The sequence below is a fragment of the Rhinolophus sinicus genome, linkage group LG02 (assembly GCF_036562045.2).
Source record: "Rhinolophus sinicus isolate RSC01 linkage group LG02, ASM3656204v1, whole genome shotgun sequence".
Lineage (NCBI taxonomy): Eukaryota > Metazoa > Chordata > Mammalia > Chiroptera > Rhinolophidae > Rhinolophus > Rhinolophus sinicus.
This window is the reverse complement of record NC_133752.1, coordinates 164,357,222-164,384,385: the sequence shown is the minus strand read 5'-3', so window position 1 is coordinate 164,384,385 and position 27,164 is coordinate 164,357,222. Positions and strand designations below refer to the sequence as shown.

The 27,164-nt window shown below is 38.3% G+C and overlaps 2 protein-coding genes across 9 annotated transcripts in view; one reads left to right on the top strand and one right to left on the bottom strand.

The window, feature by feature from the left end:
- The window catches only part of IRAG2 (inositol 1,4,5-triphosphate receptor associated 2), a 47,150-nt gene extending 22,309 nt beyond the window's left edge, over nucleotides 1-24,841 (top strand). For all 5 annotated transcript variants that reach the window (XM_019737708.2, XM_019737690.2, XM_074325913.1 and 2 more), the window contains 13 exons: nucleotides 1,584-1,654; nucleotides 3,563-3,620; nucleotides 5,106-5,169; nucleotides 5,255-5,282; nucleotides 5,538-5,678; nucleotides 6,601-6,735; nucleotides 17,935-18,082; nucleotides 19,196-19,239; nucleotides 20,823-20,885; nucleotides 20,999-21,048; nucleotides 21,333-21,434; nucleotides 23,324-23,431; nucleotides 24,326-24,841. In XM_019737708.2, the coding sequence (XP_019593267.2) occupies nucleotides 1,584-1,654; nucleotides 3,563-3,620; nucleotides 5,106-5,169; nucleotides 5,255-5,282; nucleotides 5,538-5,678; nucleotides 6,601-6,735; nucleotides 17,935-18,082; nucleotides 19,196-19,239; nucleotides 20,823-20,885; nucleotides 20,999-21,048; nucleotides 21,333-21,434; nucleotides 23,324-23,431; nucleotides 24,326-24,569 (1,256 nt within the window). In that variant the 3' untranslated portion in view covers nucleotides 24,570-24,841. The remainder of the gene's footprint in view (nucleotides 1-1,583; nucleotides 1,655-3,562; nucleotides 3,621-5,105; nucleotides 5,170-5,254; nucleotides 5,283-5,537; nucleotides 5,679-6,600; nucleotides 6,736-17,934; nucleotides 18,083-19,195; nucleotides 19,240-20,822; nucleotides 20,886-20,998; nucleotides 21,049-21,332; nucleotides 21,435-23,323; nucleotides 23,432-24,325) is intronic.
- Nucleotides 24,102-27,164, bottom strand: part of DNAI7 (dynein axonemal intermediate chain 7) — a 62,737-nt gene continuing 59,674 nt past the window's right edge. For all 4 annotated transcript variants that reach the window (XM_074325910.1, XM_074325911.1, XM_019737736.2 and 1 more), the window contains 2 exons: nucleotides 26,055-26,168; nucleotides 24,102-25,288 (listed from right to left, as the gene is read on the bottom strand). In XM_074325910.1, coding sequence (XP_074182011.1) covers nucleotides 25,007-25,288; nucleotides 26,055-26,168 — 396 coding nt within the window. In that variant the 3' untranslated portion in view covers nucleotides 24,102-25,006. The remainder of the gene's footprint in view (nucleotides 25,289-26,054; nucleotides 26,169-27,164) is intronic.

Genomic DNA, 27,164 nt, shown 5'->3' with positions numbered 1-27,164 from the left:
TATAGGTGCTAAATCAGAGGAGTCATAAAATTATAGAAATGGAATCCATTCCTTAGGTTAACCGAAGAACATTTCTATAGTCTACCTTACACCAAATAAGAAAAATTTTAATTAATATTAATTAATTTTAATTAAAACTGCATCAAGATACCATTTTCACCTGTTGCAAAAATTTGATTACACTCTGTTGGTAAGGTTGGGGGGGAAATGGAATTCTCACACATTCCTGTAGGGAATATAAATTATTGTAATTAATGTGGAGGGGAATTTTCCAATATCCACCAAAATGTTAAACATACATATCTTGTGATAAAAATTTGATTTCTGTGAATTTATTCTATAGATCTAAGTATATACATACCAGATGAGATATGGGTAAATTTATTTACTGCACTGTTGTCTATAATAACAAAGTATTGTAAATAAGTTAACTATCAACAGAAAATTAGTTAATATATTTTGACGTGTCCATGTAATGAAATACTTATATGCTTGCATAAAACATGTATAAAGAGCCTTTTTTCCAGAAAGATATCAAAGAACTATTGTTTCTTGGGGAAAAAATACACCAAAGTACAAAATATTATGTATTGCATGTAAAGATTTGTGGAAAAAGAAGATTGGGAAAAAGTTTTTATGTATGCATAAAATATCTCTGGGAGTCTACCCAAAACAGTATTGTCTATGGGAAGGGAAAATAGGTTTCTGGCTGGCATGGATGGGAGGGAAAATTTTCACTGTAAAACATTTTACATCTTTAAATTTATGGACCATTTAAATCTATTATCTGTCCTAAAACTTAAAGAAAAAAAAAAATAAAATTTCCAGAAGGAAAAAAATATTTTATCTCTGAAGAGAGTGATTACTATTTTGTTCTTATTTCCATATAAAATGTAGATATATAATACATTCTTTAACTATGTTTTTTTCTTAAAAAGAAAGAAACAAAAACTATCAATAGCTGCTGACATTTTGTGCCTACACTAAACTAAATTCAGGACAATGAATTATGTGAAGAGGAAAATCACTAACAAGCGCATTATAGGGCAATAAAGTACACAAAAATAAAGGGAAATTACAAAAAGAATGGCATAACTTAAAAGGAATTCATTTCTTCTTAGTTTGATGACATTTTATTTAAAAAGATACCATGTTTTGGAAAGATAGCATACTGTATTATCTGCCTTGCATATATAATTTTAAAAAAAAGTTTGTCAGGCTATAAAAAAACTACAAAGCTACTAATTATTCATTCTTCCTTTATCCAGTTTCTATAATTATATTAGTAATGTGTTTGATTTAAAAAGCAGCAGCAGCCTTAAAAAAGATTTTGAAAGCAACTATTTGAAGGCCATTTATACAAGTGTTTATTTCTAGAAAGAAATTTTATATGGCTAGCTTCTTTGGGAACCTTAGCTTCTCTAGTCCTGATTCTGAATCAGTGGACATGTTTAAAGTTTTGTAGTACATAACTTATCTCACATGTTAAGGCCTTTGCCACTTTCTAGTCTGCCCTCAGTATTTTTTCCTTTTTTACTTGTTACTGCTCCCCAACTGTTTAGTGTATTTTCTTTTTCTCATAGACACAACTCCAGCTCATGAGAACATTGCACTCCAAGGCTCTGTGAGTGAGGACAAAACCATGTTAAATCTGGTAAGGAAATATACACGTCAGGAATAAAAATAACAATATATTACAATGGTGGAACTGTCCCTTTAAGTTTCAAAAATACTCTTAAAAGCACTATCTCATTTTATCTTTTCAAAATATTATAAGGTTAAAAGAATTAAATTATACCAATATTTTATAGATGAAGTAGTTGAGGCCAAAGCATCCTTGTGACTTATACAAGGTCACACAATCGAGTCATTCATCCACTCATTTATTCATCAAAAGTCCACTGAAAACAAGCTAAATATCTATCAATAGAGGACTCTTAAATAAGTGAATGTATTAATAAGGTTGAATAAAGCAGTGATATCTGAAAGATAAGTTCTAGTTAGGGGAAGGAACATACAATTACTGCACGATCAGAGTGTGATTAGTGATATGGAAGAAAAGTGCTTGGGTCTAGAGGCTAGAAAAGATGACATGGAAAATGTATGAATTGAATAACATGAGAGTAGCAAGGGAGTAAGAGTAGAACTTGGGGTTTAAATAAGATCAGCTAGAGATAAGTAAAGTTTCAGGTTAATGTGAGACATCACTAGTCTTTAAGGAGATTTTATTTATCACTATATGCCCATATTCTGGAACTCACCAATGGGACTTTTAGAAGCAGACACACATTTGAGAGTTAGCAGCAAAGAACCAAGTGTGTGGATGAGATTTCCCAAGGACCCTGGTAAGTCAGGGAGAGAGCACTGAGGATAATTGAGTCTTGATGATTCCATTATCTAATAAAAGAATGCAATGGCAGAGGAGACTGAGAAGGAGATATTATAGTGATGGGGGGAAATCAGGAGAGCAGAACAGAGGGAAGAACAATCTTCAAGAAACAGGATTGTAGATCATTGTAGATGCTACAATGAGGTCAAATAAGGTAAAAACTGAAAATTATGCATTGGATTTGTCCATAGGGAGTTCACTGATAACTGGGGAGGGCAGTTGCCTTGGAGCGTTGGGTACAAGGACAGTGTAGTTCATTGTTGACAAATGGGAGACCAAGAACCAATTGGAAACTGCAACCATGGATAATCCTGCCATGAAGGGCAGGAGCCTGAGGAAATGCCATCGCTGGAAGAGGTCATGGGGGGGCAGGAGGATTCAAAAAAACTTAAGAATATTTAAGTTTTGATAAGAATGATCCAGTGCTTTACCTGTATTATTGCATTTGTTACATTTTATCAAAGTCTTGGTTTCAATTGTCTAAAATGTACATGACATCATGTCAATGGCTCTCCCAAGGAAATTTGCCTTGGATTCACTTTTATAGAAAAGTTCTGAGAAGGTTGAATAAGTATTATCATAAAAATGATTGTATACTTACAGCTTTCCCAGGCAGTACAGTACATCCTCCTTATTATGGAGATTCTTGTTGTACAGCTATATTTGTAAAACAGTTGGTCAACGACCTTAAAAAAATTCATATTGAAAAAAAGCCTAACACGACACAATCTTAGTAGCTATTTTTGCCACAGTTTCCTCAACAACCCGTGTAGAAAGCTGCATGTGATAGTCCAGAACCACCCCCACTTTGCCTCTTCATGCATCCTATCCAGAGACATTCCGTGCTGCTCAAGGCATGGCGTCTCTCTCCTCCTTTTGCAGAGCACTTACTTATCTATATCCCATTTATTTGGCAATTAATCCTAGTTTGCTTTGTGGTAGCGTCTATCATGTTTGCAGCTTTTCATATATTTCTGTCCTTTATGCTGCAACTGGATTGTAAACCCCCCTGGAGCCAGTCCTGTTTTCGTCTTTAACCTCTAGTACAGTTCTTTGATTAATGTAAAGTGTTTTTGACAGGGCATGATTAGGAGAGGACAGGAAGTTGGGAAATGATTGGTTATAAAGGATGTGCACTTTATGTCCAGCAATAAAATCTCTTTATGATTTTAGGAAGCCAAAGAGGAATCGAAAACAATAGATGAGCATAAAAAAGAAGGTGCTACGGGAGGTAAGGAATGTTCTCTCCCAACCCCCACATGAACTTTCATTCCCTGTTGGTATTTTTATGGGTGAAATCTTTCTGAGTAAAGATCTGGCATCTATAAATTCCGCATCTCTAGAGAAACAGCCAGTAGAACTGATTCTTGATTCCATTGGTATAATTTTCAAAAAGCCACATGTATGCTGCTGTGGACTGTTAAGCCCCTGAGGTCTGCTGCCCAATTGTGAACTAAGAACCACGCCCATGTCGGTATTGAATTCTAAACTCTACTTTGAGTTCTTTTTCATTATCCCATCTGAAAGTAAATAAGCCAATATTTGAAGAAGTGCTAATATGCTTCCCTCCCCATTTCATGTTTATTAGGAGGCAAAAGTAGATAGAGTCCAGGGTTTGGAGTCACACAGACTCTATACTGGGTCAGTCTCTGATTAGCTGTGACTTTGGAAATTTATTTAACAAGAGTCTCAATTTCCTCATCTGCAAAACGGAAACAATGAATTTTTTAAAAGTACCCTTTCTTGAGAATATACTATATGCTAAATACTTGGCAAAATTCTTTATGTACATAATTTTATTTAGTTTTCCCAAATATCTATGTGGTGAGATAGGTAAACTATGATTCAGTTTCCTAGCCCATAAACTAGATAATAACAGTACCTACCACAGAAGGTTTGCTGTAAGGATTGAATGAATACATTGTGTGTGAAGCACTTAGAAAAGTGTCTGGCAGAGAATTTCCCATAAAAGTTAGCTGCCCTAGAAGAATAATATCATCCTTATTTTGTAGATGGTTTGAAGTTGTTACTTGTTCCAGGTCACATAGCTGTAAGGGTCAAAGCCAGGAGTTAAATGGGGTTTTTTCAAAAACTAACACTCTTATAGCTAATACATTGAACTTTTTCCAAAGTTGTCATTAAGAGTATCATTAATATGTATAAAGAGCCTCGTTGCGAGACTGACGTAATTTCGTTCTATGATAAATGGTGGTGACCATGTGTACGAGTATTGTTGCTGCTATTGTTACCAGGATTATTATAATTCTATTATTATTGCTGCTGCTACTACTACTACTACTACTACTATTATTACAATCACTACTACTCTTGCTGCTGCTGCTGCTGCTGCTATTAAAGCCTTGATCTGAAGGAGAACCAGGGTACCAGAGGAAGGCATGCATGTAGCCATCAGATCAAGTCAAATAAACATTCAAATACAAAGCAAATAAATCGGGCTGTCGCTTGTCTCTGAGACATCTTCAAGTTTCAAAGACTATTCACATGTTGAAGTGTGAGCCAGTGATTTTAAGGTCATTGTGATCCCAAAAGCATAGCATAACATTATCTTATATTCAGCAAATGCGTTATTAGTTGGCTATCATCTCAGATATATTTCATGCCTTTGTTTAGTGGAGAGACGGCATAACATTTGATTGAATGTGCCTTTAACTGTTAAGCCTCTTCAACCAAATAATATTTTATTATCTTTTAATAGACACTGCTGTGTCCTCTCTTCCTGAAACCACTGTGAAATCAGTTAACTTTAAACAAAGCGACAAGTAAGTTCTTCTTCACATACCATATTGACATTTTTTGCTTTTCTGCTGAATTATGCTTGAATAAATTCTTTGTCTTATCCTACAGTGCTTCTGCTAATGAGAAGGAGGTGGAGGTGAGTTTAAAGTAAATATTTTTTACCTTTAGTTTTTTTTAAAAAAAATGTGTCAGGCTTACTTGCGTACAGTCGCGCATGCTTTTGCACACACTCTTGTATGTTTGGTGTCTGACTTGGCAATGACAAAGTGTAGGTAAAGTCTATGCATGGGAGGAGAAAGAAATACACGTACCTCGTATAAGCCAGTATTAAACCGAAATATTTGACTACATCCAATTTTCTCCCTTCACCCTCATATTATTTTGACAACAGGCTGAATTTCTCAGATTATCTTTGGGATTTAAGTGTGATTGGTTCACCTTGGAGAAAAGAGTGAAGCTTGAAGAAAGATCTCGTGACTTGGCAGAAGAAAATTTGAAAAAAGAAATCACTAACTGTTTAAATCTGTTGGAGGTAAGAATACTAACCTTTGGGGACTATACATTTGGTGATATTGTTAATGTTTTCAAAATTACATATGAGTTTACATTTAAGACTAAAACCAACACCAAGTACTCAGCCCTGCCTGACCCCAAGGTGAATTGATAGGAGGGAAGAATTCAGATCAGAGTAAAATATTAATAAAAGATTCACTAATAGAGCATAAGCAATAAAACAATAAGTGCCTTTTATAGTATTTGTATGAATCATCTGCTTTCTCTCTGGCTTTTCAAAGATATTTTAGGCAGAAGAGTAATCATGCAACAAACTGAGCAATAGGAGATACTATTCATTTTAAGCTTCAAAGAAGAGAATTAAAAATTTTGTTTCCATTTAATTAACTGAAAAGAGAATGGGGACTGATTTCAGTTCGGTCAGATGATGGCTAAGCCCTCTGTACAGTACATAGCAATACAACTACTATTCTTCTGTTTTGTGAAGTTACCATAAATATAGAGATGGGTTGGAAAATTAAGAGGGTTGATTTTGGAAAAGGAAAATAAAATTTTAGAAACCGTAGTCTGAATTTTGTTGTGATAAACATAAAATTTACCCTATATAACCCTTTCTTTACCATTACCAATAAATTATACCCCATTCTATCGTAGAAGAAAAATATAAATACACATGAAGGAGTGGCAAATTTGGGAAGTAAAGAAGGAAGGAATCAAGAATAGATAAAGAAGTCTTTGTGAGCCTCTGCATAGGTCTACTTGACAGCCAACAAAGATAATAATATTTCAATATCATTTATTATTGGTCTTCACTGCTTATTTTCATTCTCCACCAAGATAATTGAGATTTGGCTGCCGTCTGCTTTTATAACATAGTCAGTGTTAGAAGCACTTGCTGATATTTGGGTTGGATATTTTTTAATACATTGCTTTCTGTGCAGTCTCTAACACCTCTTTGTGAAGATGACAACCAGGCCCAGGAAATCATTAAGAAGCTGGAGAAGAATGTAACGTTCCTTGACCAGTGCACAGCACGAGTTGCCAGTAGAGCTGAGATGTTGGGAGCCATTAATCAGGTAATCTGTAGTTACCATTTCTCTAGTTACAATGAAAATACCAAAAGGATTATTTTCCCTGAGATTGTGGATTACATTTCTAAGAAGAAGTTTTTTAAAAATGCCTCTTTATTGTGCAGACATATATATTTAATATGGAAAATGGACTGTGCAAATAAAAGTAAAAAAAAATCTCTCATAATAGTATTAGCCAGTGACAATCATAAAAACTTTGTGATACATTTTTCTAGACACTCCATTCATATTATGTTATAATCTGCGTTTTCATTCAACATATAACATAGATAGCTTTCTATGTGATATAAATGTATACACACATAATTATTTTATGGTATTCTATTGGTTGAATAGATTATAAATTATTTAACCAGTCTCCTATATTTGATCATTTCAGAATGATCTTGCTATTTTACTATTATAAACAATGCTACAATAAATATTCTTGTACATGCATCTTTGCACACTTATTCATAGAGAACTAGAATTTCAAAATTTCTTTGTTGGAAAATGTGGGAAGACTTTCATTTTTTGAATCTATACCTAAACAAAGTTTTTAAAATATATTTTCCTAAGAAGGAGAAATTTAACTGTGGTAGTAGTTTTAGTTTGATTAATGTTTAATTTATTATACATTTTTAATATTCTATTTCCTTTTTATCCTCTCGCTAGATAATATTTTTTTGTTTTTATTAAAGTTATTTATGCACGTAGTTTAAAAAGTTAAGTAGTTGGATAAGGCTTATTATCCCAATTTTCCATGTTGAAGAGCAACAACTTTCAACTCTTGGATTGTTTTCTATTTATATCCATCTCTCTAAATAACATACTTACGCTGTCACTTAGTGATTTATTTTCAGTTTTAGATATTTGTTGGTTTCCCACTATGAAGATGAATACTTAGTTCTTTTATCCATCTCTGTTCCCTCACACCTTTTCACTGTCTCTCACCCTGTTGTTGACTTCTCTTCCTTCCTAACCAAGCTTACTTAAATTCCACGGTCAAACACAATATTTGCTCCTTTACATGAACCCTCAACACTTTTCCCTCTTTTGCTTTATTTTACTCATCTGGAAAATCTACAACTCTGTTTAAATCCACTTCTCCACCTGTTCATACCTGCACAGATGGAAAATATCATGCCTCTATGCTGACGAGCTCTGTTGAAATTCATCACCACAAACCTCAAGCGGGTCCTTTGGGCCTCTCACCATTCACTCTCTCTCTCTGCTAAATATCAATTTCACATTCCCTCCTTTCTCCATCATTATGTCCTCCCCCATCTTCTCTATCAAATGGTGGCTTTACTTTCTACCAGAGAACATTGAGGCAATCAGAAGGGAATTGCCACAAGCTCTGAACTTACTAGCATCTGAGCCCTTATACTCTGCTTTCCTTCCTAGAATGAAAGATGAGTTGTTTCTAATCCTATCTAATGCTAACTATTCCACCTGTCTACAAGATCCTATCCCTTATAATTGACTCAGAAACTTGAGCCCTACTTCTCCCCACTTCCCTCCATCTTCAGTTTTTCCCCACTCTACTGAGTCATTCCCATCAGCACACACATGTTATTTTTAAGATTGGAAGAATAACACAAAACAAACAAACAAAAATCTTTGACTGTTTCTCCTTTACCCTCTTTCCTTGCCCCTATTTATAGCAAATCTCCTCAACAGAACTGCATTCACTGTCTCCAATTTCTTTCCTCCCATTCTAACACCTGTTCTAATCAGCCTTAATTTAGTCATTCTCCTTAACCTATCTGTTACATTCGACTTGGCTGAGTTATTTCTCCTCCAGGAACCACTCTCCTCACTTGGCTTTTACATAACACATTCTCCTGTGTTGTTTTTTTTTTTCTCTCTACATCATAGGTCACTCCTTTCCTGGCTCCTTTACTGCTCCCACCCTTTCTCCCAGGCCTCTGGCCTCTTTACATCGATGGGCCCCAGCGCTTCACCCTTGTACATCTGATCTCCATCTTTACTCAATCCCCATATTATCCCTGAGGCATCATGCTTACTCTAAATATCTGCAATGAGTTCCAGAGTAAAATATTGTCGTGCAGGGCGGCCTGCGGGGTCTCTGCTCCCGCTCCCCTCATAAGAACGCAGGATGTGGCCAGGCCCAAAAGGCACACCCACAGAGCCATAGGTAGGGGAGTCATACTAGTATATTCTCGCTGGCGGTACTGTGCTCTCACTGGAGGCTGTATCCACACTGTCCGCAACCAGCCATCCTAACTGCAATCTGCACTTGCCAGCCCAGCCACCATCTTCTTGCTAGCCCCCATTTTTCTCTTTCTGCTAGCGTAGCCACAGCAGTTATATTAGTGGCCAATGGCTCACTGGTTACAGCTCACAGCCAACTAGCCACAGCTGATGGCCATGCAATCACAGTTGATGGCCATTTACTACCTGAGCCAGCACCTGTCTATGTGAGGCCAAGAGCCTGGAAACTACTTTCTGGGGTTCTGCCCCCACACTCCACTCCTCCAGCTCTCGCCTCACAATCTACGCGACAAGCGTCTTCCGCGAGGGGCCCTGTGCGAGGAGCCTGGAGGTGAATGCAATATCCTGGACACAGCCAGGCTCTCTGGGCACAGCCAGGGTTTCTCAGGGCACCACCAGTACTTCTGGGCACAGCCAGGGTTTCTCAGGGCACCACCAGTACTTCTGGGCACAGCCAGACTTCCTGGGCTTCTTAGGGTACCACTAGATTTCCGGGACACTGCCAGGGTTTCTCAGGGCACTGCCACTCTCTGTGGGCACAGCCCGACTTCCTGGGCACAGCCAGGGCATCTCAGGGCACTGCCCCTCTTTCTGGGCACAGCCAGACTTCCTGGGCTCAGCCAGGGCTCTCAGGGCCCTGCCACTCTTTCTGGGCACAGCCAGACTTCCTGGGCTCAGCCAGGGCTCTCAGGGCATTGCCAGTCTTTCTGGGCACAGCCAGACTTCCTGGGCTCAGCCAGGGCTCTCAGGGCACTGCCAGTCTTTCTGGGCACAGCCAAACTTCCTGGGCTCAGCCAGGGCTCTCAGGGCACTGCCAGTCTTTCTGGGCACGGCCAGACTTCCTGGGCTCAGCCAGGGCTCTCAGGGCACTGCCAGTCTTTCTGGGCACGGCCAGACTTCCTGGGCTCAGCCAGGGCTCTCAGGGCACTGCCAGTCTTTCTGGGCACGGCCAGACTTCCTGGGCTCAGCCAGGGCTCTCAGGGCACTGCCAGTCTTTCTGGGCACAGCCAGACTTCCTGGGCTCAGCCAGGGCTCTCAGGGCACTGCCAGTCTTTCTGGGCACAGCCAGACTTCCTGGACTCAGCCAGGGCTCTCAGGGCACTGCCACTCTCTGTGGGCACAGCCAGACTTCCTGGGCTCAGCCAGGGCTCTCAGGGCACTGCCAGTCTTTCTGGGCACAGCCAGACTTCCTGGGCTCAGCCAGGGCTCTCAGGGCACTGCCAGTCTTTCTGGGCACAGCCAGACTTCCTGGGCTCAGCCAGGGCTCTCCGGGCACTGCCAGTCTTTCTGGGCACAGCCAGACTTCCTGGGCTCAGCCAGGGCTCTCAGGGCACTGCCAGTCTTTCTGGGCTCAGCCAGACTTCCTGGACACAGCCAGGGCTCTCAGGGCACTGCCACTCGCTCTGGGCCTCTCAGGGTACCCTGCTGGAACAACAGCAACTCACAGTCAAGGTGCTCACATATTCTCAATGGTGGCCAGTCAAGACACAAAAGCAAATATCCCCCAGTTCCACTACATGGTGGTATGTTCCCAAACAGTCAAGCTGTCCATTAAATTAGGGATGGAAGGCAATTCCCCATAGTCCATAGTCATTTGCCAGGGCTGTCCTGGGGTGAAGGACGACCTTGACCTCACCTCATCTCCCACAGAGGACTCAGCAAGCGTTTCCTCCTGGGACAAGTCTCGCATCCGGGCTGCCTGAGCAGGAACTTCCCGGCCCACAGGGCTGCAACGACCTTTTCTTTCTCTGGCCTGTGCTGGTTGGGGAACCGTCCACATCTTTCCACCTCTCCACGGGGCTCCATCTCTCCAGCAGCTGCATCACTTTTCCTGTGCTGATGGGAGAACCGTCCACGTCCTCCCACCCCTCCACTGCGGTCCAGCTCTCCGGCAGCTGCTCCTCCTGGTCTTCTAGAGACTGTTTGTCGTGCAGGGCGGCCTGCGGGGTCTCTGCTCCCACTCCCCACATAAGAACGCAGGACATGGTGAGGCCAAAAAGGAACACCCATGGAGCCATAGATGGGGGAGTCATACCATTATATTCTCGCTGGCGTCATCCGCCTCTCTGCAATCCGCTCTTGCTAGCTCAGCCACCATCTTCTTGCTAGCCCCCATCTTTCTCTCTCTCTTCTCTAGCACAGCCACAGCAGTTATATTAGTGGCCAATGGCTCACTGGTTACAGCTGACGGCCAACTAGCCATAGCTGATGGCCATGCAATCACAGTTGATGGCCATTTACTACCTGAGCCAGCACCTGTCTATGTGAGGCCAAGAGCCTGGAAACTACTTTCTGGGGCTCTGCCCCCACACTCCACTCCTACAGGCTCTCGCCTCACAATCTACGCGACAAGCGTCTTCCGCGAGGGGCCCTGTGCGAGGAGCCTGGAGGTGAATGCAATACCCTGGACACAGCCAGGCTCTCTGGGCACAGCCAGGGTTTCTCAGGGCACCACCAGTACTTCTGGGCACAGCCAGACTTCCTGGGCTTCTTAGGGTACCACTAGATTTCCGGGACACTGCCAGGGTTTCTCAGGGCACTGCCACTCTCTGTGGGCACAGCCTGACTTCCTGGGCACAGCCAGGGCATCTCAGGGCACTGCCCCTCTTTCTGGGCACAGCCAGACTTCCTGGGCTCAGCCAGGGCTCTCAGGGCACTGCCAGTCTTTCTGGGCACAGCCAGACTTCCTGGGCTCAGCCAGGGCTCTCAGGGCACTGCCAGTCTTTCTGGGCACAGCCAAACTTCCTGGGCTCAGCCAGGGCTCTCAGGGCACTGCCAGTCTTTCTGGGCACAGCCAGACTTCCTGGGCTCAGCCAGGGCTCTCAGGGCACTGCCACTCTTTCTGGGCACAGCCAGACTTCCTGGGCTCAGCTCTCAGGGCACTGCCAGTCTTTCTGGGCACAGCCAGACTTCCTGGGCTCAGCCAGGGCTCTCAGGGCACTGCCAGTCTTTCTGGGCACAGCCAGACTTCATGGACTCAGCCAGGGCTCTCCGGGCACTGCCACTCTCTGTGGGCACAGCCAGACTTCCTGGGCTCAGCCAGGGCTCTCAGGGCACTGCCAGTCTTTCTGGGCACAGCCAGACTTCCTGGGCTCAGCCAGGGCTCTCAGGGCACTGCCAGTCTTTCTGGGCACAGCCAGACTTCCTGGGCTCAGCCAGGGCTCTCAGGGCACTGCCAGTCTTTCTGGGCACAGCCAGACTTCCTGGGCTCAGCCAGGGCTCTCAGGGCACTGCCACTCTCTCTGGGCCTCTCAGGGTACCCTGCTGGAAGAACAGCGACTCACAGTCAAGGTGCTCACATATTCTCAATGGTGGCCAGTCAAGACACAAAAGCAAATATCCCCCAGTTCCACTACATGGTGGTATGTTCCCAAACAGTCAAGCTGTCCATTAAATTAGTGATGGAAGGCAATTCCCCATAGTCCATAGTCATTTGCCAGGGCTGTCCTGGGGTGAAGGACGACCTTGACCTCACCTCATCTCCCACAGAGGACTCAGCAAGCGTTTCCTCTTGGGACAAGTCTCGCATCCGGGTTGCCTGAGCAGGAACTTCCCGGCCCACAGGGCTGCAACGACCTTTTCTTTCTCTGGCCTGTGCTGGTTGGGGAACCGTCCACATCTTTCCACCTCTCCACGGGGCTCCATCTCTCCAGCAGCTGCATCACTTTTCCTGTGCTGATGGGAGAACCGTCCACGTCCTCCCACCCTTCCACGGGGGTCCAGCTCTCCGGCAGCTGCTCCTCCTGGTCTTCCAGAGACTCAGTGTTCATACACACAGACTGCTCCTCCGTTCTTTGCAGAGCTTTGGCCGGCACCATATCCTGCTCGCTGCGCCATTTGTCGTGTGGTGCGGTCTGCGGGGTCTCTGCTCCCGCTCCCCTCATAAGAACGCAGGATGTGGCCAGGCCCAAAAGGAACACCCACAGAGCCATAGGTAGGGGAGTCATACTAGTATATTCTCGCTGGCGGCACTATACTCTCACTGGAGGCTGTATCCACACTGTCCACAACCAGCCATCCTAACTGCAATCTGCGCTTGCCAGCCCAGCCACCATCTTCTTGCTAGCCCCTATTTTTCTCTCTTTCTGCTAGCGTAGCCACAGCAGTTATATTAGTGGCCAATGGCTCACTGGTTACAGCTGACGGCCAACTAGCCACAGCTGATGGCCATGCAATCACAGTTGATGGCCATTTACTACCTGAGCCAGCACCTGTCTATGTGAGGCCGAGAGCCTGGAAACTTCTTTCTGGGGCTCTGCCCCCACAAATATGCTACTGACACTGCAGCATTTCCACTTGGATGTTTGATAAACAACTCAAACTTAACATATCCAAAAATAAACAGTTCATGGTCCCTCCAAAACCTGTTCCATGTATGGTTTCCTTACGAAGGTCAAGGGCACCTCAGCCCCTCCAACTGCTCAGATTGAAGACCCTCAGGGGTAATTCTCAACACTTTTTCTCACACTGCACATTCTGTTCTATAGGAAGTCCTGTTCACTCTTCCATCAGAATGTATTCAGAATTCAACCCCTTATTTTCTTCTCCGTTGCTAACAAACACCTTGATCTAAGCCACCATCTGTTTTTCTCAGATGAATACACTGTCTTCCTAAATGCTCTCCCTCTTTCTATCCAAACACAATCCTACTTCCAACATAGTCTATTCTCAATAAAGCAGCCAGAAAAATCCTTTAAAAACGTAAGCCAGATCATGTTGCTTTTTTGTGTAAAGCCCTTTAGTGGCTCTTCACTTTTTTTCAGAATAAAACCAAAGTCCTTTAAGATGTCTTAAAAACATTTACATGGTTACCCTGCCCTCTTGCCTCTTGGAGTTTATCTTCTATGAGTGTCTTCCTGAATTATTGTACTCCAACGACACTGGTCTCCTTTTTGTTCATCAGACGTGCTAAGCAGACTGCCATCTCAGGCCCCTAGTTCTAGCTGTTCTCTCTTCCTAGAATACTATTTTTCCAAGTATCTACAAGTCTTAGCTCTAATATTCTTCAATTCTTGTTCAAATATCACCTTCATAAATGGTCTACCATGACATCCTCTGTAAAATTTCAATCCTTCCCACCCCAGAGATTTTAATGCCCTCTTTTGTTTCTTGTTTTTCACAGCACTGATCACCTTCAAACATGATATATGTTTTATTGACATCTTATTTATTTTCTGTCTCTTCCCACTAGAATATAAGCTCCATAAAAGCAGGAATATTTATCTGTATGGCTTACTGCTTGCATCCCCTATTTCTGAAATGTGCCTAATAGATAGCAGATACTCAATAAATATTTGTTAAATAAATAAGTGAGTATATGACACCAAAAGGAAAAGCAACAACAAAAAACAGATAAATTGGACTTCCTCAAAAGTAAAAACTTTAATGTAGCAAAAGAAATTATCAATCTACTGAATGGAGAAAATATTTGCAATCTACTGAATGGAGAAAATATTTGCAAATCAAATAGCTAAGGATCTAATATCCAGACCCTATAAAGAATGCTTACAACTTAAAAACAGAAACAACCCAATTTAAAAATGGGCAAAAGACTGGAAAAGACATTTCTCCAAAGAAGGTATGCAAATGGCCAAATCACATGAAAGGTTAGGGAATCATTAGTAAAATGCAAACCAAAACCATAAGGACATACCACTTCACACCCACTAGAATAATTATAATATTAAAAAAAAAGGGGGAGAAAAAATAACTAGTATTGAGGAGGGTGTGAAATTGCAGTATTATTATTATATGATTAATATATTATTTTGCTATTAAAAGGAATGAAGTGCTGATACATGCTATAATATAGATGAGTCTCGAAAACATGCTAAGTATAGAAACTAGATACAAACGTCATATATTTATTGTATGATTCTGTTTATATGTAGTATCTAGAATGGGTAAATCTTTAGAGAAAGGTAGCAGATTAGTGCTTGCCAGGACCTGGGGCAAGTGGTTAATGGGGAGTGACTGCTTAATGTGTATGGGATTTTATTTGGGGGCAATGAAAAAAATGTTTTGAACTAGATACAAGTGGTGGTTGCACAACATTGTGAATGTACTAAATGCCACTGAGTTGTTCACTTTAAAATAATTAATTTTATATTGTGAATTACACAGTAATATTATAAAAAGAAAACAATACAATAAATGTACTTTGTATTTAGATTCCAGTTCAAACAAAACTGTAAAAACATTTTTGAAAAAAATTGGAAAATTTGTATATGGACTAGATAACATTAAGGTGTTTCTGTTAATTTTGTTAGATGTGATCATGGCATTTTGGTTACTTAAGGTAGTACACTTTGTATTTTTTAGATACTTATTGAAGCACCTAAGAGTGATACAACATGATGTCCCATACTTGTATTAAAACTAATAGTATTCAGAACTGAGGAGGAGATGAAACTCATATGGAAAATGTTGATGGTTCTTGAAGCTGGTTGACGGATGTTTGCGGATTTATTTTCTACTTTTTATGTCTATTTGGAAATTTTCATAATACTTTTTTTAATTAAAAATTATCATCCCAATAAACTTTAATTAAAAATATAAAACTAAATAAGTAAAATTTTTCAAAAAAAAAGTTAGTGGATGAATATTAGCTAGTTCAATATTACGTGTACAAATTTTGACCAGGTAAATTCTATTCATAGCAGAGATAGTCTATTATGATGACTTTTCCTTCCTTGCACAAATTCATGTTCTTCCCGAAGTTAATCATTTTTCTTTGCAGTGTTTATTTGCTTAGTTTTCTCTTTATCTCTAATTTATTACTAACTTCTCCTAGAGAGTCTAGGACTTGCAATAGATTCAAGCTCCTCAAGCATTCTGTCAATTTCTTCTTTGAGATGTTGCTTCCAGAGATTTCTAACCTGCCAAATTTGAACTAGTTGTTCTTTAGGCTCACCACAGAATCTTGGGAACTCTTAAATGAAGATTCCTTTCACTTCTCTCTTGAGTTGAATCTTATTTCCAAAATCCTTCTTTGCTGATTTTTTTATTTTGGTGGAACATCTCATCCAGCAACTTCCTGAGAAAAAGAATGCCTGGTAAACTTTTTGATAGAAGAAAATGTCTTTATTCTTACACTTAATGATAGTCAAGCTGGGTGAAAAATTCTAGGTGAGAGATCATTTCCTCCAGAATTTTTCTTTCATTGCTTTATTTTCTTTTTAGCTTCTGGTGTTGCTATCAAAGTTTGACGCCATTCTGAGTCTTGTGGCTTTGTTTATAACCTCTTTTTCCTTTCCTGAGTTTTTAGGATATACTTTTATCCCTGCTGTCCTCTCTTGGTATGGGTTTATTTTCATCTACTGTTTTAGGCCTAGAATGAACAAGTTCAAGCTGGCAAATTATATTCTTGAGCTCCGGAAATTTTCTTGAATTATTTCCTTTTGTACATTTTGTGGAATTTTTCTACATTTTTGATACTTTCTTGAATTCTTTGTATGTTGGATCTCCTGAACTGGTCCTTTTTCATAGCTTTTCATAACTGGTCTTATTGCTCTAGTTTTAGAGAGAGTTCCTTAACCTTTTCTTGAAACTCTTCTATTGTTATTTTTGTCATATTTTTTAATTTCCAGACTTTTTTATTCTTAGAGAATTGTTTTTTTGATTATACCTTGTTTTTATTTTATGGATGCAATACTAATTTTTAATTTTCTGAAGATATTGATAGTTTCCTTGAACTTTTCGTTTTTTCTAGTTTATTTCTTCCAGCTTGCTTTTTCTTGTGTTTTTATTTTCTCCTTTTATGCTAGAGGTTTTCTTGCGACATCTGATGATCCACTATACAGCTGATTGGCAGCTCTTTGTATGTTGGATGGGGAAGGTTCTTATTAATTCTGAGCTTCACACAAGCTAGGATGTTTCATTGGAGTACTCTTAATATCAGTAATTTTAGGACTTTCATCTTGGGATGTTAGATTCATCAGAGAAAAATCTTCTAGCTGTCTGCCCATAGGGTATAAACCTGGCTACCAATTTTTGAGAGCAGGAAGGAAGAATAAGGCCAGGTATCTCAATTTTCAATATGTATACAGACTGTTGCTTAAATCTATTCTTTTCAGTATGATCCACTATCAATTGTCAGTTACTGCCCAATCCACAGACCCTCTGTTTAACTTTCTCTAGTTATTCAACCTTTGTAGTCTTTCAACCAAGAGAGGAAGTTGCTTGGTTGGCCTGAGAAAGGAGGGAATCTGGATCTAATCACTTAAAAAATTTTTTTTATCAATTACAGTTGACATTCAATATTATATTAATTTTAAGTGTACAGCACAGTGATTAGACATTTATGTAACTTATGAAGTGATTCCCCCTGATAAGTCTAGTACCCACCTAGCACCATACATAGTTATAACGATATTATTGACTATACTCCCTATGCTATACTTCACATTCCCTTGACTATTTTGGAACTGCCAATTTGTATGTTTTTTAAATCCCTTCACCTTTTCACCCTGTTCCCAACCCCCCTCTCAGCTGCCAACCATCAGTTTGTTCTCTGTAGCTATGTGTTTGTTTCTGTTTTGTTTATTTTTTTACACAGATTTTCAAACACTTCTTTCACATATCTACCTTTTAAACTTAATTTCAGAGGCGTCACTAATTCCCAAATCTTTGGGGCTTTCTGTGGTGCAACCTAGGTAGCTTCTTGGTTTTTCTTACCACTTTGTTCAGGGTTTAGCTTTTTCAGGTCTTAGTCATTTATCACTAGTCCATCTACTAGCAAGCTTTCAAAATTTTATTGCTATTATATCTTCTCCTGTTCTACTTGCCCTTGTGGACTCATGCCTTCTTAAAAAATATACCTTTATGGTCATTTTAGTGGGATTTAGGGTGGAGTGAAGATATATGCATGTTTCTAATCACCACTGTTTAACTGGGTATCAAGAATAGTATTTTCAATATAAATTTGTGTGTGTGTCTGTGTGTGTGTTTTGTTTTTTTTCCTACTAGGAAAGCCGGGTTAGTAAAGCAGTTGAAGTGATGATTCAGCATGTAGAAAACCTGAAGAGAATGTATGCTAAAGAACATGCTGAATTAGAAGAATTGAAACAGGTTCTTTTGCAAAATGAAAGATCTTTTAACCCTCTTGAAGATGAAGGTAATAAAAGTTTAAGATAATAGTACTGGTTATGTTTTTCTAACATTCACCTCTTTCATTCTCTCTCTTACTAATTCTTTATTATATCTTTAGTATAAGACCCTTAAGTTAAGGTTGCATTAAAAGAATAACCCATTCCTGTCATATAGCCAAAAGTAAGATGTCAGTTAGATAACAGGTTGGGAGGCAAGAATGATTGCTTGATAATGACATCAGAAATTCATTAAACCAATATAAGTTGCTGAGATCAGAAAATTTAATCCAAGCCATTGAGTTGACCCTCACGTCTCCTACTTAGGATATGTTAGAATTGGCTCTTTCTCCTTACATAAAGCATGGTACAGTGACTTAAATGAGCCACTCTCATCAACAGTGGTTTTGTATTCCTCATAGAAGGAATGACCCTGGTACAGCAAGCTGACTGATGAATTGGAAAATAGGGACAATACATAAGGCCATAGAAAATATCTTAACAGAAGTTTATATAAATCTTATCATAGTTTATTTTAAATAAGTAGTATGAACTTTTCTGAAAATTCTTACTGATATGTTCCTCTTGTAGAAATGTAAACATTTGATAATCTTCTATCTGTGCTTTTGGATTCATTTATTCAGCAGCCATTCATGTACTGCCTACTATGTGCAGGGTTGGCATTCTCGACATTTGCTGTGCCATAGAGGACTGTATTTCATTGGTTAAGATGGTGGTAATTATTTTAAATCACCAAGTAAATAACCTGATATTTATCTCTTCAATGGTCTTCAGTGTCTTAAATGCAGAGGGTGCCAAAAAAATGTATACACATTTTAAGAAAGAAAAAGACTATTAATTGTAATAATATATACCAATAACAAAAGATGAATACAAGTCACATTTGACTTCTACAATTATAAGAGGTGCTCAAAGTGGTTACCATCAGCTTCCAGACACTTCTGATTACGGCAAACTACTGCTTGAGCATAAATAACATCTCTTAAAATGTGTATACATTTTTTGGCACCCCCGTAAATATTTTCTGACCATCGCTTTTCTTTGTAAAGAATTAAGACCATTGCATTAGCAGAACTTACAAATACAACTTCTAAAATGTGCAAATGTGTTTTTCCTTTCAGATGACTGCCAAATTAAAAAACGCTCAGCTTCTCTAAACTCCAAGGTAATTACTGAATCATTTACTGATTCACTGACAAAATGTCCATTGAATGTTATAAGTGAGATACTTTTAAAATAACTGAAGCAACATAGCTTTAAATGTAAAACATAAAACAATGATTTTAATTTGCTTGTGTGTGTATATGTGTGTGTGTGTATATTTGTTTATATGTATGCTTTTATATTTCTTGCTATATTGGCATATCAATTAAGTTTGCCTGGCAATGAGAGGAAAGACAGTATAATGATAGCTTCTCTCATGTAAAACAGAAGGTTGAAATATGCAGTCCAACAATCGTAGAGCAGCTTCACAAAATTCGCAGGGCCTGGTCTCCTCTCTCTCTCTTGCTGCTTCATCACCCTCAGCCCTTTGCTTCCACTTTGTGGTCTAAGATGCCTCTTCAGTTCTGGGCACCAAGGCCAGGTAATTGCATCGAGTCACGTTCCAAGAAAAAGGAAAAATCAAAGACAGGTGTTCCCTCTTCTTCTAAAGATAGCTTCCTAGAAGTCCCAGATGACATTTCCCTTTTCACTCTTCGTTGCAAATAAGACTGGAAATAGTTTTTATTCTGGAGTCTGTATGCCTAACTGAAAATTCAAGGAGTTTGTTATTACATAAGAAAGGGAGAAAGTGAAACCAGCAGTTTTTGCCAATTTGAAAATCAGGATTTCACAGAATTTTGTAATTGAATTTTTGAGCAACTGACTTTAAAACCATTCCATCCAAATCTTTTTCACAGATGAGGAAAGGGAGAAGCACAGAATGTAAGTGGTTAGTTATAATCATGTAGTGACAGAACCATGATTTGATCCCAAGTTTCTTGGGTCACATTTCTTGATGCTCAACTAATCTATGAAATTCGATTAGGGATGGCAGTTTCAGAAAAGGAGTCACATAAAACTTTAGTTTATTTCCTATATTCAAAATGTTTTTATTTACTGAAGTTGAACTTAAACTTTAAGAATAACATAATACTATGTATCATCTTTCTGTGCAAATCTCAAGGCTATAAATACATCCATTCATTAAAATAATTTGCCTATCCTTAAATGTATTAAATGGAAAAAATGAAGCCATGAAAAAAAGGCTATAAATATAGATGTATATTTATATCCTCTTGAGCAGGGGAAAACTGTTCTAAGCATAAAAGAAATGGTAGCAAAAGAGAGGAAGAGAGTAATAGAATTGGCTAAATTAACAGTGAAAAAAATTTCTATGGACAAAATTAACATGGATAAAAATCATAAACAGGTGGTTCTCAGAGCAGATATACACATGGCTATTCAACATAGAAATAAATGTTCAGTGTTACTAGAAGTCAAATAAATGCAAACCTAAACAAGAAAGCTTATACTCCGTATTTGATTGGTAAAAATCATACTCACCCAATCTTGGGGAAAGTGGAATATAAATTGGTAGAATATTTCCGGAAGGCAATTTGGCCGTAACAAAATCCTGAAAAATGTCAACTGTTTAACTCAGCATTACTCAAGTGCATGGATGTGTATGTACAAGGATTCATCAGTGTTGCATACAAGGATAAAATATTAAGAATTTTCTAAATGTACATTTCCCCCTTTGAGTAGCCATCTTCTCTTCGAAGAGTGACCATTGCCTCTTTACCCAGAAATATTGGAAATGCAGGAATGGTAGGCACATTTCTAACTATTCTCAGTCAAAAGCAAATTCATTTCCATATGACAAAAGTATAAATTTCTCTAAATTCGTATTTTATCATTTCTTTACCATCTGAACTTTAAAGGTGGCTGGGATGGAAAATAATGACCGATTCAGTAGGAGGTCAAGCAGTTGGTAAGTGTAATTTTATGGTTGCTCTTTGGGGACTTTACAATTTATAACTGGACTAAAGTAACTGTTTAAAGTAGGTGATACATTTGATTTATACAGAATGTAAGCAGAATAATTATAAAAGTTGGCATGTGATAATGAAATTATTAAGAAATAAATGTTATATGAAGGTACAGGAAAAAATTAGAACATAATCATTTTTGTATTGATTTAGGTAGTGGGAAATAAATTGATAATGACTATGGATGTGATTTATTTGACAAGTGGATATAATCATCTTTATGTAGGCGTATTTTGGGGACAAAGCAGAGTGAACACCGTCCCTCATTACATCGATTTATCAGCACCTATTCCTGGGCAGATGCTGAAGAAGAAAAATGTGAACTAAAGTAGGTGAAATTTGGTGTGAGCTTATTAACCTGATGTGAGCTGGGGCATAAACAGTGGGGATCACTTTTATTCCATGGAGATGAGATCAATGCTGTATCATTAAACAGACAATTCGTTGCTTAATACTAACTATAAAGCACTATATAAATGTGATTTGTGGATAGTTGTAGTGCTCAGAGCTGCAAGTTTGAAGTCTTAAGTTAGAAAAGACCCTGGAATTTGCTAGATTTGTGAAGGTAATTTTTTTCCCATATAGGTGTCTGGCCATCAGAGAAAACAGTTAATAAAGAGCCACAGAAGTGAAATATCCATTTACTTAGATTTTTTTTTTAAAGTACGTGAATTATATATATAACATATGTATATATACAACATCTGGGCACATATGTAATACACATGCGTGCATTATCTAGAGGGTACCATAAAAAGGTATACACATTTTAAGGAAAAAAATATATTAAAATTACTGATGGTGACCACTTTGAGCACCTCTTGTAATTGCAGAAGTTCAACGTGACTTGTATTCATCTTTGGTTATCGGTATGCAGTAAGTATTACAATTTTAATAGTTTTTTTCCTTTCTTAAAAATGTGTACCCATTTTTTTGGCACCCTCTGTATGTATATATGTTCCCTTTAAAGAAATAAAGAGTAGGGGAAACATAAAACTCTACACTGCTATCTCTTTATCTAGTAAGTTGAACAAATCAAATATACTTCCATAGTAAAAGGTAGAGGGCAAGCAGGGACAAGAAGAAATGCTGCCTCTAAGTTCTTGGGTGACATTGGACAAAGTGCTTAACCGTACTTGGTCTCAGTTTTCTCATTGGTAGAGATCTTAAAATCATTTCATCATGCTCATGGCACACATGTTCACTGAGTGGCTACTATCTGATAGACACCACACTTAATCCTAAGGGATATAAGGATGAGTAAGACAGTGCCTACCTTTAAAGCTTTCGGGGGGTGTGTGTGTGTTTAAATAATCCTGGGAGCCTATTATTGCATGTGTTGAAAACTCTTTTAAACTTAACAGAATGGATATTTTATGATCTGGAGTGGAAAAAAACAACAGTTTACTTCAAAATATTGCAATCTATTATTTGCTTTTTGTTAGTATCATATGATTTTTACTGAGAAGTCTTTGTAAATAAAAGACTGAAACCTTGAGAATCTTACACAAATGCAATTGATTCTGGCTTTTAGGCCTCTTTCCTTTAAAAACTAAACTAAAATCTACCACATATATCCCTATGTGTTTCAATGAAAAACAAATAAACAACAACAACAAAAATTTGAGACCCAGTTCCCTTTGGCAATTATGAGGGCTTTATGAACTTGACATATCAAAATTCAAATCCAACAAGGAACTCACCAGTGAACATAAAAATGAAACAAGTTTTGTTCAAGTAAGGGAATCCCTCCTTAGATAATATGAGTTTATTTAAAATATAGTCAATTCAACTGCTATTTGCCAGATCGCTGAATGTAAGCATATTTTAACTAGCTTTGCACTGAGAATATTTTTCATAAACAGTTCTAAACTTAAGATTTTTTAGGGAAAGAAACTTAAGGTTTTTAGGGAAAGAGGAGAAACAGCACTTTGGTGTTACTCCAATTTAGCATTGATCAAAAAACCTACAGAGAAGAGTAAAATCAACTGCTAATATAGGTTGTTAAAACCTATGTGGTAGATGACTACTTACTGAAAACAAAATGGCTAAATGTATAAATTTGATGATTTGACTTTTAGAATTAGGTATTTATCAAATCTTTCTAACGCAAAACAAGTATTTGTGAGCATCTTTATAATACAGTAAAATTTAGCAATATTTTATAATTATAGTTTATCTTCAACTTTGAATATTTTAAAAAATACTTATTTACAGAACTAAAGATGACTCAGAACCACCTGGAGAAGAAATAGTAGAAAGGACAAGAAAGCCAAGTCTTACTGAAAAGAGAAATAATCCATCAAAATGGGATGTCTCTTCAGTGTAAGTTGTCTACTTGTTAAATTACAACATTTTGGTGGAATTGGGGAAACATAAGGCAGGATTAACAGTATTACTCTTAATTAAATTACTAAAGGACCTATCAAATTGTTAAGTTTAAAATGAATACCAAACTTCGTATGGTCTACAGGGGTTAGCCCTGAACCTAAGAGTTACAAGAGGCAGAATTCACAGTGTGAGGAGTCAGATGGCCTAGGTCCAACTTCCAGTTCTGTCACTCGTGTGTGATCCATTTTGGAGCACCAATTTCCTCACCTATAAAATAGGGATGATAATAGTACCTATGTCATTGTTTTGTTGTCACGATCAAATGAATTAGCATGTGTAAAATGCTTAGTACAGTGTCTAGTCCAGAGTTAACTATTTTCAGAGACTTAAATGATACTGTCATCAGCTTTTTTGTGGGTGTTTCTAAAAGAAATAGAGTTTAAATTTCAGTACAGCAGAAGTCTAGGGTACGGCGAGATATAAGTGACATACTTATATATACACACATATGTACATACACATATATCCAACTCTACCCAATAAATAATGCTTATGTTTCCAACACAGAACATGTTGTCTTACCTGATTGAAAGAATGAGCTAAACACTTGTATGTACTTGTTAGGAGTTAAATAATGCCTAAACCACATAATTCTCAGATTCTCACCATAACACATTATTTCTTTAATTCTAAAAATGATAAGGATTGGAGGGAGTAGGAATATTGGCCTAAACCAAGACAACAGATCACATAGTGTAGTTTATTACAAAGCAGTATTGATGGTATATATGGCAGATCGATGACGCAGTTGATATTGTTAGCAAAAGTAATGTTTCTAACAACAGATTACTGCGATTGCAAAATTCTGAATTTGTGTTTTTCTTATAGTTATGACACAATAGCTTCCTGGGCTACAAATCTCAAGACTTCCATCAGAAAGGCTAATAAGGCACTCTGGCTTTCTGTTGCATTAATTGTACTGTTCGCAGCTTTGATGAGCTTCCTCACAGGCCGATTTTTCCAAAAGTCTGTGGATGCCGCTCCCACACAGGATGGAGACTCCTGCGTGTCTCTAGAACATATCTTGTGGTCATTTACCAGACTCCGACACAATGGGCCACCGCCAGTGTGACTGCAGCACATCCTAATGTGTGTATCTTGATTTTTAAAGTTTCAGTATCTGAACTGTATAAATTTAGTAACTTTACCTGGGAAATCAGAGCCTGGAACCGGAGGTTTTCAGAATGACTGTAAGATATTTTGAATTCCCTCTTTTTGTGATTACCTTCCCAATTAAAATACTATGGGGAGAAGCTTGCCTATAATCTTTTAAAGAGCTTTTTGAGGAGGAGATATTAAATATTGTTTGTTCAGATTTAGTGAAATAAAGAACGATTAAATCTTCGTACAGTAAAAGTCTTAGTAGACTAATATTCATAGGGAAAATCCCCACATTTTAAAAAAATAAAATTTGAAATATATTCACTTGTTACCTTTTATTGAAGAAATACCTGACTTTTCTCCAAGTTGCTTGATTTCTTCATACTGAGTAAAATTTATCAGTGAAGATTAAGAATAGCTGAGTAATCTAATCGAGAGTAGCATACGGCATACAGAATCAATAAACTGGCAGTTGGAGCTCCTAATTTTCTCCATTGCTTCTTCAGAAGCAAAATCCTTAACCATGTGATATAAAGTAGAATGAAACTCAGTTTCTTCTTTAAGGGCTTCAGAGAATGCCTCACTGTATTCGTCAATCTTGAGCCTTTGTGCTCTGTCACCACTAAACATCAAAAGGGCCCAGTTAGGATTCTGAATAGGTTCTTCTTCTTTAGTAAGGTGTTCCCTCACCTAACGAAAGAAAATTCGAGAAATCTGTTAACAGTTCCTCTTCTATTAGGTATTTTGGCAGTAGAGGATTATTTGAAGGGCTCAACTTACTCCCCCAAATTGCTAATATTAAGAGAAATATTCTTAATGTCCCTTTTAAACCATGAAACTGTTTATATTTTGGTATTTATAGAACGTATCAAAATGTTAATTCACTATACTGTTGTAGGTGCTGGGGATGTAATAACAGTAACAACAAAACAAAATTAATGAATAACTAATGACTACAATAAAAAACCCCTGTCCTCAAGGAGCTTATATTCTAGTGGGAGAAACACACAATAAACAAGATAAATAAATATGGTGGCTCACTGATGCTAAAACATTCATCAGTCAGCTTCTAGAATTTGAAACGATACCTTCTTTATCAGGCAAGTAGTAAATGTGCCAGAAAGTTAAATTGGAGGCCTAACCCTCTCAGATTGAGTTTGTGATCATAGATATGTTCTAGTTAAAGGCTTCCATTTGTTCTTGAGTCAGTGTAAAGAGATATAAGGCCTGATATCAAGAGCATTTGGTACCATAAGGGACAATGAAGGCCTAACCTTTACATAGTTTAGTTTTATATTTCTAACAAAAATAAAAATAAGTGGTTTTAAAACTCCATTTTAAATGTTAATTTTTTTCATCTTTTTAAGAGGAGAAACCATGGTCTACATTCATTTAGCTTCTGAGTACCTTTTCCTTTGGAACACAAGGTAGTTTTATAGGCTTTTGCATACTGTACCTTAAATATAACTTTTTTAGAATCACAGTTTATATTCCACTTGCTCCAACCAAATGCAAAAGCGGAACCTAGCAGGGCCATTTGTCGATAAGCTTTCATTTCTACCAAAGGAATCTGTCAATATAAAAACAAACAGAATTGATCAGAGAGCCTCTCAACAAGTTCCCCTTCCAGAAGGGCTCCTACAGTCTCTTCTTAACACAGAAAGATCCATTTAAAATGTAAATCTGATTATATGACGGCTCTCTTAAAATGGGCAGTGACTTTCCCTCACTCAGAATAGATCCAAAGCCCTGACAATGATCTCCAAGGGCCTGTGTGATCTCACATTCCCCCACACCACCCCATTATCTATCTGACATTATCCTCTTCTCCCTTCGCTCTCTCAGGTCCAGGCACTTGGCCTTGCTGCTGTTCCTCCAATCAAACACCAGGCCACTAGCTGTTTCCCAAGATAGACACTTGGCTACATTCCCCACCTTCATGTTTTGCTCAGATCTTACCTTCTCATCTAGCCCTCCTGTTGCCCAATACCTAACTGATATCGTACGCTGCCCTAAACCCAGCATTTCTCACCTACAGTTTTTCTGTAGTACTTTATCCACCTTTGGACATATGAGATAATTTTTGTCTCCCTCCATTAGAATGTAAGTTCCGCAAGGGCATGGACTTTGTTTTATGCACTAATGTATCCTAAGCATGTAGAACAATGCCTAGACTATAGGTGTTCAGAAAAAAATTATTGAATAGAATATTCAGAAAAGATGAAAAGTACACTACACTCAGCATTTGTAGAATAACCAGCAATTTGATATACTAAAACCAAGGTGGTTTTTTTCTACACATATATGAGTATGTACACAGTTATAGATATGATTATTTACATGTGTTATATGAATGCTGACTATATCGTCATTTTCTGGTATAATATAAACTTGTTCTTGAGTGTAGAACGCTTCTGCCTGAAACACCTTTCATGATTAGAAGCTCCTCTGTCTTCTTCCATATGTCATAAATGTTTACCAAACATCTGTATTCTAGAAATATGCTAGGTGCTAGAAGAATCAAAGCCGATTAAGAAACAGTCCCCACCCTCAAGGAGCTCACAGT